This window comes from Scyliorhinus torazame, chromosome 9 (assembly GCF_047496885.1).
Source record: "Scyliorhinus torazame isolate Kashiwa2021f chromosome 9, sScyTor2.1, whole genome shotgun sequence".
NCBI lineage: Eukaryota > Metazoa > Chordata > Chondrichthyes > Carcharhiniformes > Scyliorhinidae > Scyliorhinus > Scyliorhinus torazame.
The window spans coordinates 272,635,539-272,654,987 of record NC_092715.1 but is presented as its reverse complement, the minus strand read 5'-3'; the positions used below and the strand labels follow the sequence as shown (position 1 = coordinate 272,654,987).

General features: G+C 52.8%; 1 protein-coding gene across 1 annotated transcript in view; it reads right to left on the bottom strand.

Moving 5' to 3' along the window:
- The window catches only part of LOC140429921 (endophilin-A1-like), a 157,617-nt gene that overhangs the window by 21,508 nt on the left and 116,660 nt on the right, over positions 1-19,449 (bottom strand). Inside the window, 2 exon segments of the mRNA XM_072517515.1 lie at positions 7-150; positions 16,889-16,961. Coding sequence (XP_072373616.1) covers positions 7-150; positions 16,889-16,961 — 217 coding nt within the window.

Below are 19,449 nucleotides of genomic sequence, written 5' to 3'. Positions count from 1 at the left end.
ACTCACCAAAATTTGATTCATCACCAAGTTCCTTTCCAAACTTGATCATGCTTTCCCCCAGCAACCCCTCAGCCTGGGGGTAACCTGGGCCTTTGTCCTGCCCTCGAATCTTGGACATTGTGTTGATCATGGTCAGTTTTGCCCTGGAGGCTAAACACAGCAAAACACAGGTTTGTACACAAATCATTCCACTTTCCTAAATCCTGACATTTCATTACAGACACTCATCAAGTGAAATGATAAACACAGAGTCATATACTGAAGTACACCATGTAAATACACACATATATACATGTACACACACATACTGAAGGATACCATGTAAATACACATATACACACATGTATATACATGTATACATACATCCTGAAGTATATCATGTAAATAAACATGAATACAACATACTGAAGCATACCATGTAAATACACATGTATACGCACACGTACACACATACTGGAGTATACCACGTAAATACACACGTATACACACGCGTACACACATACTGATGTATACCATGTAAATACACATGTATACCCACATGTATACACATACTGAAGTGTACCATGTAATTTCACATCTATATTCACATGTATACATACATACTAAAGTATACTATGTAAATAGAGAACAGAGACGATAATCTCCCCTGTTGTTACATCACATTTGCAGTTTCAGCACAGCCCATCCCCTTCACTCACTGTCTGTCTCTTTGGGGTTGCTGCTTGATCATTGCCAGAAACTGTAGGTATTGTTATTTGGGGTCAATCTGATGTGAGTGGGGTTGGGGTACTCTGATGTGTACCTTCCAGTCATATCCACTGATCAATGGCACAGACCGTTTCCTCTCATGGAATGCTCACGGGGTATACTGTCTTGAGTTGTATATGGAGTCTGGCTGATGGAGGTGGTGTGCACAAACATTTAGTATATGTGGGGCTGACATGGAGTTAGTTGTGATTGGGTTTATTGGAAAAAGCAGGAGCAGTTTTAAGTGGTGCCCAACCCACCACCTTCCCAATCATCCGTGAGCTCACCCCCAAAATACCAGCGGTGGGTGGGCACTGAAATCGACAGTCTGCTTGTCTCATTTCAATAAATAACTTGGGCTCAGTTGAGCTTGTTAACAAACCTATTGACCCAGACACCACACTGCCCACACCAGACAATACACCACCCACACCATACAACACACTGCCCACACCACACAACACACTGCCCACACCACACACACACTGCCCACGCCATACAACACACTGCCCACGCCACACAACACACTGCCCACGCCACACACATTGCCCACACCATACACACTGCCCAGACCACACACAATGCCCACACCATACACACTGCCCAGACCACACACACTGCCCACACCACACACACTGCCCAGACCATACACACTGCCCAGACAACACACACTGCCCACACCACACACACTGCCCACACCACACACACTGCCACACCACACACACTGCCCACACCATACACACTGCCCACACCATACACACTGCTCACACCACACACACTGCCCACACCACACACACTGCCCACACCATACACACTGCCCACACCACACACACTGCCCAGACCACACACACTGCCCACACCATACACACTGCCCAGACAACACACACTGCCCACACCACACACACTGCCCACACCATACACACTGCCCAGACCACACACACTGCCCACACCATACACACTGCCCACACCATACACACTGCCCACACCACACACACTGCCCACACCACACACACTGCCCACACCACACAACACACTGCCCATGCCACACACACTGCCCACACCACACACACTGCCCACACCACACACACTGCCCAGACCATACACACTGCCCACACCATACACACTGCCCACACCATACACACTGCCCACACCACACACACTGCCACACCACACACACTGCCCACACCATACACACTGCCCACACCATACACACTGCTCACACCACACACACTGCCCACACCACACACACTGCCCACACCATACACACTGCCCACACCACACACACTGCCCACACCACACACACTGCCCAGACCACACACACTGCCCACACCATACACACTGCCCAGACCATACACACTGCCCACACCATACACACTGCCCACACCATACACACTGCTCACACCACACACACTGCCCACACCACACACACTGCCCAGACCACACACACTGCCCACACCATACACACTGCCCACACCATACACACTGCCCACACCACACACACTGCCCACACCACACACACTGCCCACACCATACAACACACTGCCCACACCATACACACTGCCCACACCACACACACTGCCCACACCATACACACTGCCCACACCATACACACTGCCCACACCACACACACTGCCCATACCACACACACTGCCCACACCACACAACACACTGCCCACACCACATACACTGCCCACACCATACACACTGCCCACACCATACACACTGCCCACACCACACACACTGCCCACACCATACACACTGCCCAGACCATACACACTGCCCACACCATACACACTGCCCAGACCATACACACTGACCACACCATACACACTGCCCACACCACACACACTGCCCACACCACACACACTGCCCACACCACACACACTGCCCACACCACACACACTGCCCACACCATACACACTGCCCACACCACACACACTGCCCACACCACACACACTGCCCACACCAACACACTGCCCACACCACACACACTGCCCACACCACACACACTGCCCACACCACACACACTGCCCACACCATACACACTGCCCACACCACACACACTGCCCACACCACACACACTGCCCACACCACACACACTGCCCACACCACACACACTGCCCACACCACACACACTGCCCACACCACACACACTGCCCACACCATACACACTGCCCACACCATACACACTGCCCACACCACACACACTGCCCACACCACACACACTGCCCACACCACACACACTGCCCACACCACACACTGCCCACACCACACACACTGCCCACACCACACACACTGCCCACACCACACACACTGCCCACACCATACACACTGCCCAAACCACACACACTGCCCACACCACACACACTGCCCACACCACACACACTGCCCACCCATACACACTGCCCACACCACACACACTGCCCACACCACACACACTGCCCACACCACACACTGCCCACACCATACAACACACTGCCCACACCACACACACTGCCCACACCATACAACACACTGCCCGCACCATACAACACACTGCCCACACCACACACACTGCCCACACCATACACACTGCCCACACCACACACACTGCCCACACCACACACACTGCCCACACCACACACACTGCCCACACCACTCACACTGCCCACACCATACACACTGCCCACACCATACACACTGCCCACACCACACACACTGCCCACACCATACACACTGCCCACACCACACACACTGCCCACACCACACACACTGCCCACACCACACACACTGCCCACACCAGACACACTGCCCACACCACACACACTGCCCACACCACACACACTGCCCACACCACACACACTGCCCACACCACACACACTGCCCACACCACACACACTGCCCACACCACACACACTGCCCACACCACACACACTGCCCACACCACACACACTGCCCACTCCATACACACTGCCCACACCACACACACTGCCCACACCACACACACTGCCCACACCATACACACTGCCCACACCACACACACTGCCCAGACCACACACACTGCCCACACCACACACACTGCCGACCACACACACTGCCCACACCATACACACTGCCCACACAACACACACTGCCCACACCACACACACTGCCCACACCACACACACTGCCCACAACACACACACTGCCCACACCATACACACTGCCCACACCACACAACACACTGCCCACACCATACACACTGCCCACACCATACACACTGCCCACACCACACACACTGCCCACACCACACAACACACTGCCCACACCACACACTCTGCCCACACCACACACACTGCCCACACACACTGCCCACACCACACACACTGCCCACACCATACACACTGCCCACACCACACACACTGCCCACACCATACAACACACTGCCCACGCCATACACAATGCCCACACCACACACACTGCCCACACCACACTCACTGCCCACACCACACACACTGCCCACACCACACAACACACTGCCCACACCACACACACTGCCCACACCACACACACTACCCACACCACACACACTGCCCACACCACACACACTGCCCACACCATACAACACACTGCCCACGCCATACACAATGCCCACACCACACACACTGCCCACACCACACAACACACTGCCCACACCACACACACTGCCCACACCACACAACACACTGCCCACACCACACACACTGCCCACACCACACACACTGCCCACACCACACACACTGCCCACACCACACACACTGCCCACACCATACAACACACTGCCCACACCACACACACAGTCCACACCATACACACTGCCCACACCACACACACTGCCCACACCACACACACTGCCCACGCCATACACAATGCCCACACCATACACACTGCCCACACCACACATACTGCACACACCACACAACACACTGCCCACACCACACACACTGCCCACACCACACAACAAACTGCCCACACCACACACACTGCCCACACCAAACACACTGCCCACACCACACACTGCCCACACCACACAACACACTGCCCACACCACACACACTGCCCACACCATACACACTGCCCACACCATACACACTGCCCACACCATACACACTGCCCACACCACACACACTGCCCACACCACAACACACTGCCCACACCACACACACTGCCCACACCACACACACTGCCCACACCATACACACTGCCCACACCATACACACTGCCCACACCATACACACTGCCCACACCATACACACTGCCCACACCATACACACTGCCCACCTCATACACACTGCCCACACCACACACACTGCCAACACCACAACACACTGCCCACACCACACACACTGCCCACACCACACATTGCCCACACCATTCACACTGCCCACACCACACAACACACTGCCCACACCACTCACACTGCCCACACCATACACACTGCCCACACCACACACACTGCCCACACCACACACACTGCCCACACCACACACACTGCCCACACCATACACACTGCCCACACCACACACACTGCCCACACCACACACACTGCCCACACCACACACACTGCCCACACCACACACACTGCCCACACCATACATACTGCCCACACCACACACACTGCCCATACCACACACACTGCCCATACCACACACACTGCCCACACCATACAACACACTGCCCACACCACACACACTGCCCACACCACACACACTGCCCACACCATACACACTGCCCACACCACACACACTGCCCACACCATACACACTGCCCACACCACACACACTGCCCACACCACACACACTGCCCACACCATACACACTGCCCACACCACACACACTGCCCACACCACACACACTGCCCACACCACACACACTGCCCACACCACACACACTGCCCACACCATACACACTGCCCACACCACACACACTGCCCACACCACACCCACTGCCCACACCATACAACACACTGCCCACACCACACACACTGCCCACACCACACACACTGCCCACACCACACACACTGCCCACACCACACACACTGCCCACACCACACACACTGCCCACACCAACACACTGCCCACACCATACACACTGCCCACACCACACACACTGCCCACACCACACACACTGCCCACACCACACACACTGCCCACACCACACACACTGCCCACACCACACACACTGCCCACACCATACACACTGCCCACACCACACACACTGCCCACACCATACAACACACTGCCCACACCATACACACTGCCCACACCACACAACACACTGCCCACACCACACACACTGCCCACACCACACACACTGCCCACACCACACACACTGCCCACACCACAACACACTGCCCACACCATACAACACACTGCCCACACCATACACACTGCCCACACCACACAACACACTGCCCACACCACACACACTGCCCACACCACACACACTGCCCACACCACACACACTGCCCACACCACACACACTGCCCACACCATACACACTGCCCACACCACACACACTGCCCACACCACACACACTGCCCACACCATACAACACACTGCCCACACCATACACACTGCCCACACCACACAACACACTGCCCACACCACACACACTGCCCACACCACTCACACTGCCCACACCATACACACTGCCCACACCACACACACTGCCCACACCACACACACTTCCCACACCACACACACTGCCCACACCACACACACTGCCCACACCACACACACTGCCCACACCATACACACTGCCCACACCACACACACTGCCCATGCCACACCACACACTGCCCACACCACACACACTGCCCACACCACACACACTGCCCACACCACACACACTGCCCACACCACACACACTGCCCACACCACACACACTGCCCACACCACACACACTGCCCACACCACACACACTGCCCACACCATACACACTGCCCACACCACACACACTGCCCACACCACACACACTGCCCACACCATACAACACACTGCCCACACCACACACACTGCCCACACCACACACACTGCCTACACCACACACACTGCCCACACCACACACACTGCCTACACCATACACACTGCCCACACCACACACACTGCCCACACCACACACACTGCCCACACCAACACACTGCCCACACCACACACACTGCCCACACCACACACACTGCCCACACCACACACAGTGCCCACACCACACACACTGCCCACACCATACACACTGCCCACACCATACACACTGCCCACACCACACACACTGCCCACACCACACACACTGCCTACACCACACACACTGCCCACACCACACACACTGCCCACACCACACACTGCCCACACCATACAAACTGCCCACACCACACACACTGCCCACACCACACAACACACTGCCCACACCACACACACTGCCCACACCACACAACACACTGCCCACACCACACACACTGCCCACACCACACACACTGCCCACACCACACACACTGCCCACACACACTGCCCACACCACACACACTGCCCACACCACACACACTGCCCACACCACACACACTGCCCACACCACACACACTGCCCACACCACACACACTGCCCACACCAACACACTGCCCACACCACACACACTACCCACACCACACACACTGCCCACACCACACACAGTGCCCACGCCACACACACTGCCCACACCATACACACTGCCCACACCACACACAATGCCCACACCACACACACTGCCCACACCACACACACTGCCCACACCACACACACTGCCCACACCACACACACTGCCCACACCACACACTGCCCACACCATACAAACTGCCCACACCACACACACTGCCCACACCACACAACACACTGCCCACACCACACACACTGCCCACACCACACAACACACTGCCCACACCACACACACTGCCCACACCACACACACTGCCCACACCACACACACTGCCCACACCACACACACTGCCCACACCATACAACACACTGCCCACACCATACACACTGCCCACACCACACACACTGCCCACGCCACACAACACACTGCCCACACCACACACACTGCCCACACCATACACACTGCCCACACCATACACACTGCCCACACCACACACACTGCACACACCACACACACTGCCCACACCACACACACTGCCCACACCACACACACTGCCCACACCACACACACTGCCCACACCATACACACTGCCCACACCACACACACTGCCCACACCACACACACTGCCCACGCCACACAACACACTGCCCACACCACACACACTGCCCACACCACATACACTGCCCACACCACACACACTGCCCACACCACACACACTGCCCACACCACACACACTGCCCACACCACACACACTGCCCACACCACACACACTGCCCACACCACAAACACCACACACACTGCCCACACCACACACACTGCCCACACCATACACACTGCCCACGCCACACACACTGCCCACACCACACACACTGCCCACACCACACACACTGCCCACACTGCCCACACTGCCCACACCACACAACACACTGCCCACACCACACACACTGCCCACACCACACACACTGCCCACACCACACACACTGCCCACACCACACACACTGCCCACACCACCCACACCGCCCACACTGCCCACACCATACAACACACTGCCCACACCACACACACTGCCCACACCACACACACTGCCCACACCATACAACACACTGCCCACACCACACAACAGCTGGCATGTGCAGTGGGGCAGGTTGCAGGAAGAAAGAGGGGGTATTTTTTTCATTGGGGTGGGACTTTGTAGATTTAGTGGAGGTCCCCCTAAGATAGAACACCGACATTCCTCCTATCCTCCTGCTCCTAAGATAGAACACCGACATTCCTCCTATCCTCCTGCTCCTAAGATAGAACACCGACATTCCTCCTATCCTTTTGCTCCATAAAACACATCACCCCCCAAATCCTCTGCTTCCTCCCTAAACGGCCCAAACCCACCCTAACAGGACCTGGACTAACTTGGCTCTGGGAGCCCGGGGCGGCTTCGGGAGTGCCCGCTAATGCCCTCTTGGCACCCTCAGGACTGCGGGAGCTGTCAGCAAACCCTCCCTTTCCAGTGAGGGGTGAAGCCCCACTCTGCCCCAGTTTACCCCGTGCGCTGTGACTGGGATGAACCAGGTCCACAGTGACTTTGTTTCCTGGAGGAGGCTGTCCGTCCAACTCCTCGCAATATGCTGCCTGAATCTGCACCAAGCCTTTCCTCCCACAATGCAGCACTCAAAATAATTGATTACAAAGCCTTGAAAATTTAATTTGCATGAAAAAAATGTTTGTCTGATGAGGCGTTAGGTGGTAGGATGTTTAATAAAACGTGTCATCATTACACGCCTGGTGTATTTTTACTTCCTCTCCTTTTGTAAAATAAAATGTTCAGTATTTTACGTTTAAATGAGGAAGGATGTGGTACTTGGTGATTCTTAAAGACTAGAGCACATCTAATGGAGGCAACAATAGCCCCGGAACAAAAGCAGTTACCAGAATGGATTATCCTTTTGTTTTCTGGGCACTTTTACTGAACCAATGGGCGCAAATTAACTGGAAAACAATCTGAGCGGGTTTTGGCTCGCAGATGGAAGCCACATCTTATCTGGCTGCTTCAAACTCCCCTCCCCCCAACCCCCGTTTTCAACCCCCCCTTGCCACCCCCCCCCAACCTGGGAACACCCCCACTCCACCTGGTAAGGCCCACCAGGCCTGATCCCTGGTAGTGTCAGCCCGGTACCCTGGCAGTGCCACGGTGCCCAGATGCCAGAGAAAGCGCCAGGGTGCCACCTTGCCCTGTCCCCAACCACCTAGGGGTCTCTAATGGCCTGGCAGATTCCCCAGGTGCCATCATGACTGGCCCACGTTTGTAGAAACCAGTACTAAAGGGCTCCCTGGTGAGGCCTACCAGGCGAGGCTGTTAGGTCCCAGCACTGGGAGAATCCCATGAGCTTAATGGATCATTTAAATACACTGATCTGGGTCATGCCCAGTGAGGGCGAGATCCAGATCGTGACGTCTTGCGAGACTGTCAAATCTCACAGGGCGTTTCGAGCTTCACAAATCTCACACGAGGCCTCTCGCAGATTTGACACCAAGTCGGGCGCGACAAGGCCGTTTAATCGCGGCTCCCTATATCTCAATTGCGAGATTTGGACAGATATTCTGAAAGGTATGGGAGTCAGTACCTGCTCTGGTGATAGGAGAGTGGAAATGATCAGGCCTAAGCAGAATATAGAAAAGGCCCAACAACAACAATAACTGTTCTCTGCTCAAAGTGGGAGGATTGTGGCCTCGGGAGTGACCTCTCACAGGAGCGTGGGGTCTGCGAGCTCGCTTTTGTGGGTTTGCGGCTGTAACTTTGTCAGCAGAGCCATGGGAGCCTCTGAAGAAGTGTATCAGTGGACATTGTGTTGTTCCCATGGGGCCCAATAAGTCTCATGTGAAAGCTAGGGCAGTTGATCATCCAATCCAAGCCCAATGGGAATTGCTCTGTTCGTTATTCATTATTCTCCCTCTTCAAGATAGTGAAGCGTCTCTAATCTTTAGACCCTACCTCATGCTAAAGCCCACCAGCGCTCGGGTCTGCTTACTGGGCATTTATCAATGTTCAGTTCTCTCTTTCCGAAATTATTCCTTGCTGACATACCTCTCTTCCTGGTTTTCCATCTAATTTCTATCAGGAATATACATACACACACACCAGGCCTGATTGATTGGATAATGAAGCCATTCTGACCAGTTTATTTTTTCCCCTGAACCTACACGGTCCTTTCATCGATATTGACCCTGATGTGAATCAAGATATAATTTAACTCATTCGTCATCAACATTACGCCCTCTGAAATTGCTCTGCTTCCTTACAAGTAGATTTTGAATGTTTTCCGTATAAAACACAATTGAAACTCATTTGATTTCAGGATTATAGACCAGGTGGTAACAACGGAAGGCCCAGATTGGAAGGAGGGGACTTACATCCACAGTTGAAAGACATATTCCTCTTTTATCATTATTCTTTCCCAGGATGTGGGAGGCATTGCCTGGGCCAGTATTTGTTGTCCAACCCTAGTTGACCTCGAAAAGGTGAGGGTGAGCTGCCTCCTTGAACTTTTGCTGGGATCATTCCAAGGATCAGCAATAATGTTGCTTCTTTTTTTAATATAATATATTTTATTCAACTTTTTCGGCCAAACAAAACAGTACAAAGGTTTTTCCCCTTTTTACAACAGCAAAGCAATATAAATAACCGTGACCGTATTTTAACAAATAAATAAATAATATATAAACTAAATGGCAACTGCCATAACAAAAATAATAACTCTCCCAAATAATAGAATCAGCAATTCAATATACATAACCAAGTACCAGTATCTTTACAAAAACACCCCTGAGGACCCGCCCGGGCCCTCCCCCCTCCCCCCTGGGTTGCTGCTGCTACTTTCCCATTTCCTTTATCGTTCTGCGAGGTAGTCAATGAACGGTTGCCACCGCCTGGTGAACCCCTGAGCCGAACCCCTTAGTGCAAACTTTATCCGTTCTAGTTTTATAAACCCTGCCATGTCGTTTATCCAGGTCTCCACGCCCGGAGGCTTGGCTTCCTTCCACATAAGCAATATCCTTCGCCGGGCTACTAGGGACGCAAAGGCCAAAACATCAGCCTCTCTCGCCTCCTGCACTCCCGGCTCTTCTGCAACCCCGAATATAGCCAGCCCCCAGCCTGGCTCGACCCGAACCCCCACCACCTTTGAAAGCTCCTTCGCCACCCCCACCCAGAACCCCTGTAGTGCCGGGCATGACCAAAACATGTGGGTGTGGTTTGCTGGGCTTCTCGAGCATCTCCCACACCTATCCTCTACTCCGAAAAATTTACTGAGCCTTGCTCCGGTCATATGTGCCCTGTGCAAAACCTTAAATTGTATCAGGCTAAGCCTGGCGCACGAGGACAAAGAGTTTACCCTACGTAGGGCATCTGCCCACAGCCCCTCTTCAATCTCTTCCCCCAGCTCTTCCTCCCAGTTTCCTTTCAGCTTATCCACCATGTTCTCCCCCTCATCTCTCATTTCCCTGTATATATCTGACACCCTACCACCCCCCACCCATGTCCCTGAGATCACTCTATCCTGAATCTCCTGCGTCGGGAGCTGCGGGAATTCCCTCACCTGTTGCCTCGCAAAAGCCCTCAGTTGCATGTATCGAAATGCATTCCCTTGGGGCAACCCATATTTTTCCGTCAGCGCTCCCAGACTCGCAAACGTCCCGTCCAGGAACAGATCCCTCAGTTGCACAATCCCAGCTCTCTGCCATGCTCCAAATCCCCCATCTATTCTCCCCGGGACAAACCTATGATTATTTCTTATCGGGGACCACACCGAGGCTCCCGTCATTCCCCTATGCTGTCTCCACTGCCCCCAAATTTTCAGTGTTGCCACCACCACTGGACTTGTGGTGTATTTCTTCGGGGAGAATGGCAGCGGTGCCGTCACCAGTGCTTGTAGGCTGGTTCCTTTGCAGGACGCGATCTCCAATCTCTTCCACGCCGCTCCCTCCCCTTCTCCCATCCACTTACACACATTGAAATATTGGCGGCCCAATAGTACTCACTTAAGCTCGGTAGTGCCAGTCCCCCCCTCTCCCTGCTACGCTGCAAGAACCCCCTCCTCACTCTCGGGGTCTTCCCAGCCCACACAAAACTCATGACGTTTTTCTCGATCTTCTTGAAAAAAGCCTTCGTAACCATCACCGGGGGGCACTGAAACACAAAAAGGAATCTCGGGAGGACTACCATTTTGACCGCCTGCACCCTCCCCACCAGTGACAGGGGCACCATGTCCCATCTCTTAAAATCCTCCTCCATCTGTTCCACCAATCGTGTTAAATTAAGCCTATGTAAGGTTCCCCAACTCCTGGCTATCTGAATCCCTAAGTACCGGAAATCTCTTGTTACCTTCCTCAGCGGTAAGTCATCTATTCCCCTGCTCTGCTCCCCCAGATGTACCACAAACTACTCACTCTTCCCCATGTTCAATTTGTACCCAGAGAATTCCCCAAACTCCCCGAGTGTCTGCATTATCTCAGGCATCCCCTCCACCGGGTCCGCAACATACAGCAGTAAATCATCTGCATACAATGATACCCGGTGTTCTTCTCCTCCCCTGAGTACTCCCCTCCACTTCCTGGAGCCCCTCAGTGCTATGGCCAGGGGCTCAATTGCCAATGCAAACAGTAACGGAGACAGGGGACACCCCTGCCTCGTCCCTCTATAAAGACGGAAGTAGTCAGACCTCTGCCTGTTCGTGATCACACTTGCCACCGGGGCCCTATATAGCAGCTGTACCCATCCAATAAACCCTTCACCAAAACCAAATCTCCTCAACACTTCCCACAGATAGTCCCACTCCACCCTGTCAAATGCTTTCTCGGCATCCATCGCCACCACTATCTCCGCCTCCCCCTCTGGTGGGGGCATCATCATCACCCCTAGCAGCCTCCGTATGTTCGTGTTCAGCTGTCTCCCCTTAACGAACCCAGTTTGATCCTCATGGACCACCCCCGGGACACAATCCTCTATCCTCGTCGCCATTACCTTGGCCAGGAGCTTAGCATCTACATTCAAAAGGGAAATGGGCCTGTAGGACCCACACTGCAGCGGGTCTTTATCCTTCTTCAAAAGTAACGATATTGTCGCCTCCGACATAGTCGGGGGCAACTTCCCCCTTTCCCTGGCCTCATGAAAGGTTCTCGTCAAGAGCGGGGCCAGTAGGTCTATATATTTCCTATAAAATTCCACTGGGAACCCATCCGGTCCCGGGGCCTTCCCTGCCTGCATGCTCCCAATCCCCTTTACCACCTCCTCCACATCAATCTGTGCTCCCAGTCCCGCCCTCTCCTGTTCCTTCGGGAATTCCAGCTGATCCAGGAAATGCATCATTCCCTCCTTCCCTTCTGGGGGCTTAGCCTTATACAACCTCTCATAGAATGTCTTAAACACCCCGTTCACTCTCTCCGCTCCCCGTTCCATCTCTCCCTCCTCATCTCTCACACCACCTATCTCCCTCGCCGCTCCCCTCTTCCTCAATTGTTGGGCCAGTAACCGACTCGCCTTCTCTCCATACTCGTACTGCACTCCCTGTGCCCTCCTCCACTGTGCCTCTGCCTTACCCGTGGTCAGCAGGTCAAATTCCACATGTAACCTTTGTCTTTCCCTGTACAGTCCCTCCTCCGGTGCCTCTGCATATTGCCTGTCCACCCTCAGAGGTTCTCTCAGCAATCGCTCCCTTTCTTTACTCTCTTGCTTCCCTTTATGTGCCCTTATGGATATCAGTTCCCCTCTGACCACCGCCTTCAACGCCTCCCAGACCACTCCCACCTGAACCTCTCCATTGTCATTAAGCTCCAAGTACCTTTCGATACACCCCCTCACCCTTAGACATACCCCCTCATCCGCCAACAGGCCCATATCCATTCTTCAGAGTGGGTGCTGTTCCTTTTTCTCTCCTATCTCCAAATCTACCCAGTGTGGAGCGTGGTCCGAGATAGCTATGGCCGTGTACTCTGTCCCTGTCACCTTCGGAATCAGTGCCCTTCCCAGGACAAAAAAGTCTATCCGTGAATATACTTTGTGAACATGGGAGAAGAATGAGAACTCCTTACTCCTCGGTCTGATAAATCTCCAAGGATCTACTCCTCCCATCTGCTCCATGAAGTCCTTAAGCACCTTGGCCGCTGCCGGCCTCCTCCCGGTCCTGGACCTCGACCGGTCCAGCCCTGGATCAAGCACTGTATTGAAATCTCCCCCCATTACCAACTTTCCTGCCTCCAGGTCCGGGATACGCCCCAACATACGCCTCATGAAGTTTCCATCATCCCAGTTCGGGGCGTGTACGTTCACCAGAACCACCGCCTCCCCTTGCAATCTGCCACTCACCATCACGTATCTGCCCCCACTGTCCGCCGCTATGGTCTTTGCCTCAAACAGTACCCGTTTCCCCACTAAAATAGCCACCCCCCTATTCTTCGCATCCAAACCCGAATGAAACACCTGTCCCACCCATCCTTTACGTAGTCTGACCTGATCTGTCAGTTTCAGGTGCGTCTCCTGCAACATAACCACATCTGCCTTTAATTTCTTTAGGTGTGCGAGTACCCGCGCCCTTTTAATCGGCCCATTCAGCCCTCTCACGTTCCACGTGATCAGCCGGGTTGGGGGGCTCTTTACCCCCCCCCCCTTGTCGACTAGCCATCCCCTTTTTTACCCCAGCTCCTCACCCGGTTCCCACGTACCCGTGTATCCCCCCGACGGCGCCCTCCCGCCTCGACCACCCCGCCCCATAACAGCTCCCCCTTCCCCTTAGCAGCAGCAACCCAGTTAGCTCCCTCCCCCCCCCCGCTAGATCCCCCTCTAGCGTAATTACACCCCCCATGTTGCTCCCAGAAGTCAGCGAACTCTGGCTGACCTCGGCTTCCGCGTTTACCCTCGGCCTCTCACTGTGCGAGGCCCCCACCTTCCTGCGTCCCTGTTCCCGCCATAATTACCATAGCGCGGGAACGAGGCCCGCGTTTCCCACTCAGCCCCGCTTTCCTACCCACCGCCGCCCACAGTTCCTCCCTCCCCACCTCCCCACCCCCCAAACGAGGGGAAGAGAGAAAATTTACAGGATTAAAGAGTTAACAATTGAAAAATCATCCACCCCCCCCCCCCCCCACTTCCTCGTCCCACATAGTCACCCCACCACTTTGCCCCAGAAGCTCTTTCTCTCGCCAGACTATTCCAGCTTCTCGTCCACTATGAATGTCCACGCCTCTTCTGCCGTCTCAAAGTAGTGGTGCGTCCCTTGGTGTGTGACCCACAGTCTCGCCGGTTGCAGCATTCCAAACTGAACCTTCTTTTTGTGAAGCACCACCTTAGCCCGATTAAAACTTGCCCTCCTTCTCGCCACCTCCGCACTCCAATCCTGGTATACGCGGATCACCGCGTTCTCCCACCTACAGCTCCGAGTTTTCTTCGCCCATCTTAGGACCATCTCTCTGTCATTGTAGCGGAGAAACCTCACCACTATGGCTCGAGGTATTTCTCCTGCCCTTGGTCTTCGCGCCATAACTCGATAAGCTCCCTCCACCTCCAAAGGGCCCGTCGGGGCCTCCGATCCCATTAGCGAGTGAAGCACCGTGCTCACATATGCCCCGACGCCCACCCCCTCTGCGCCCTTGGGAAGACCTAAGACTCTTAGATTCTTCCTCCTCGAATTATTCTCCAGTACTTCCAGCCTTTCCACACACCTTTTGTGCTGTGCCTCGTGCGTTTCTGTCTTCACCACCAGGCCCTGTATTTCATCTTCATTTTCAACAGTCTTTGCCTTCACGACCCGAAGCTCCAGCTCCTGGGTCCTCTGCTCCTCCTTTAGCCCTTCAATCGCCTGTAGCATCGGGGCCAACACCTCCTTCTTCAGCTCTTCCACACAGCGCCGCAGGAACTCTTGTTGCTCCGGGCCCCATATCGAACAGCCACCTTCCGACGCCATCTTGCTTCGAGCTTCCCTTCCTTGCCGCTGCTCCGAAGGATCCACTGCAATCCGGCCGCTATCCTCTCCTTTGTCCATCAACGTCCGGGGGGATTCCCTTCTATTTCACCGCACAGTGATTTTGGCCGTTTAAAATTGCCATTGGGGCTCTTCTCAAGAGCCCAAAAGTCCGTTCCAATGGGAGCTGCCGAAACGTGCGGCTTAGCTGGTCAACACCGCACCCGGAAGTCATAATGTTGCTTTTTGATGAGGAACCTGTGCAGCCGTGTGCACGAAGCAGATCAAAGGTCTCCAATGTGAGGGATCCGTCATACGTCAGAGGGCACTGTTCAAAGTCTTGCCATGTGACACCATTCGAATCAGCAAGTGGTGGTAAATCAGCATTAAGATTAAAAGGATTTAAATATCAGGAGTCTCTGTCATTTTAAAATCTTGTGTAATGCATTTGAAAACGTGTTAAGATGCAGGGTTGAGGCGAGCAGAACCCATCTACAACAGCCGTCAGGTCACACTACTCCAGAGGGACTGCTCCGTAATGTTCACACAACAAGCAGACATGTAGTGATAGGTTACCTGGATTGGGCTGGAGATATTCTGTCGTTTTGGTCATTATTTCCATCACTGTGCGGCTGGTAACATCCACCTTCTGTAAACCAGAAAACATCAAATAAAGTGAGAGGCAGAATAATGAAATGAAATGAAAATCGCTTATTGTCACAAGTCGGCTTCAATGAAGTTACTGTGAACAGCCCCTAGTCGCCACATTCCGGCGCCTGTTCGGGGAGGCTGGAACGGGAATTGAACCGTGCTGCTGGCCTGCCTTGGTCTGCTTTCAAAGCCAGCCATTTAGCCCAGTGTGCTAAACAGCCTCTGTCAGCAGCAGGAGAGCAAGGCCACCCGTGTGACAGTACGACATGGACAGGGTCAAGGTCCCACTTGGCCCGACAATCTCATGCATTCCAACATTAAGTTATTAAATCAGTCAAATGTAAAGTTTCAGTCAAGTTACATTGGGCTGATTGGCACAGAACGGTAACCATGAGTAACTCAGCAGGCAGGAAAACACACCTTGAACGTTAGTGGATTTGCATCTGAGACTGACAGGCAGGAACATTTCTGATCACAAATTGTTTTTTGATTTCTCAACACCCACCTTCTGGTGACATTTTGTTTCCCCTTCATTTTCCTCCTTCCCCCCCCCCCCCCCCCCCCTCCTCCTAAAGGGGTGGATTTATTTTGTGTTACATCGATCTGTTTCCATTCTCTAATCCCCCCCTTGCCGACCAGCCATATTCAATGGGTGGGCCTGGATTGTCAGCGTGCCATCAGACAGTCTAACTCAGCCGGTTTCAGTCCTCGCCTGATGTCTCCGCATACGCGGTTCACAGGCAGAGGTCACAGGATTGTTACTGAAACACGGGCTGATTTTGGAATGTTCCAGTATATCACATTCGCAGGGACATCAGAGCTAATTAGCACAAATGGCTCAGAATGTAGTCAACTTGTACCCATAAAGTTCAATTGCAGCAATATGAACCTTTGGCATTTTGATAGCAGTGACTTATTCACCTCGAAAAACTCGGAGGTATAACCTGCGATCCCAAAAGGAAGGCGTGTATTTGGAAACATGAGCCAGTAAACTGAAGCCGGATGTTGCTGTTTTATCCCCAACTTGTGTCCTTTTCTGCACAGCCTCCCCATCAAGAGTATTCACTCATATCTGGAGATTACATCTGTGGAAAACAACAGGACTCTAAAAATACAAATCATCTTGTATCAAAGCATAACAGTTGCCTTTCAAGATAACTACTTTTGCTTTCTAGTGCCTGAGCGTGTTTTTCTCAGAAGCTATTTCAAGCTGCAAACTATGCCGGCCCATGTTCCAACTGTGATAATTCTAGATTAGTATGGCAGAGGATGACACTGCGAGTCAGAGGTTTCTGTGTTTTGTGTAAGTATAGAAGAGAGCAAATTTCAATTGGGAATTTACAAAACACTGAGATTGAGAATCCATTCTGTAATCTCGCTGCCCCAATGTCCCACCTAACTCACACATACCAGTAAGGAGCCAGGCTTCAGACTCGGCCTGTCTTACATTAGCTGCATTGGTGTAACGGTCATTGGCTGGTTAGTTTGAATCTGCTATTTTTCTTGGTGTGGGTAAATTGATTAGTTTGTTGCGGAGAAGGATTTCCCCGCTGTGTATTCCCTGTTGATCGACAGAGTTTTAAGTTGGCAGTTGAGACTGAATTTATACATTTGGATTTGGCTTCTCACAAACGAACAGACTGTTGTGAAACCCAAACGTCCTGACTGGATTCACCCCCAGCTTCCAGATTGAGCTGATGGAATATCAATTACTATCATCTCTGAAAGAAAAGAACAATAATAACTGAGCAGAAACCAGACTAAAGAAAAAGCATTGTGCCCACACATGTTACTCAAACGTGGAAACAAGTTGACTTTACACCAGCTATGTAATTATACAAGGGAAATGTCAGCGTTAATTCTAGTGCTTTTCACCGTGTTGAAGACGCCCTCAATGTCCTGTTGGGATTTCAGTCAATCTTCAATCTTCAAGACTTTCAATCTTTCAGAAGCGTTGTATTAAATTACGTTTAAAATTCCCACAAAGGCTTCTTCCTTTATATAGAAAGTCAAGTCAATTCTACATATGTTGCATTTTACAATGTTGGCATAAAAAGGCTACTGGCAGGGATTTTCAGATGATTCCAGAGTGATGGACCTTTTTTACTTTTTTTGCTCAATGATGTATTATTTTAATGGTCAGCCCTGGATTATGTTAGACGGTGCTTTATTCTTTTGCTTAACTGAATTAACCTACACACCAGGCGGAATGTGACAGCCCCTTCGCCTTGGGGACAGGAAATGTGTCAAGTCGTTCAAAAGTTCATCAACTTCAGCAGGATTGGAAGCTGCCGGTCGGTCGAAGAGGCTGCAAAAAGTTACCCACCGACCGGGGTTTGTGTATGTGCGTAAAACAGGTGGCAGCCAACGCAATCTTGCTGATAACATTTAGAAATCTTTAGGGTAATTGGTCCAATCAATTGAGCTAAATATTATTTCAGGTTTAACAAACACCATTACTTGCTGTTGCTAGATCTTCACTTTGT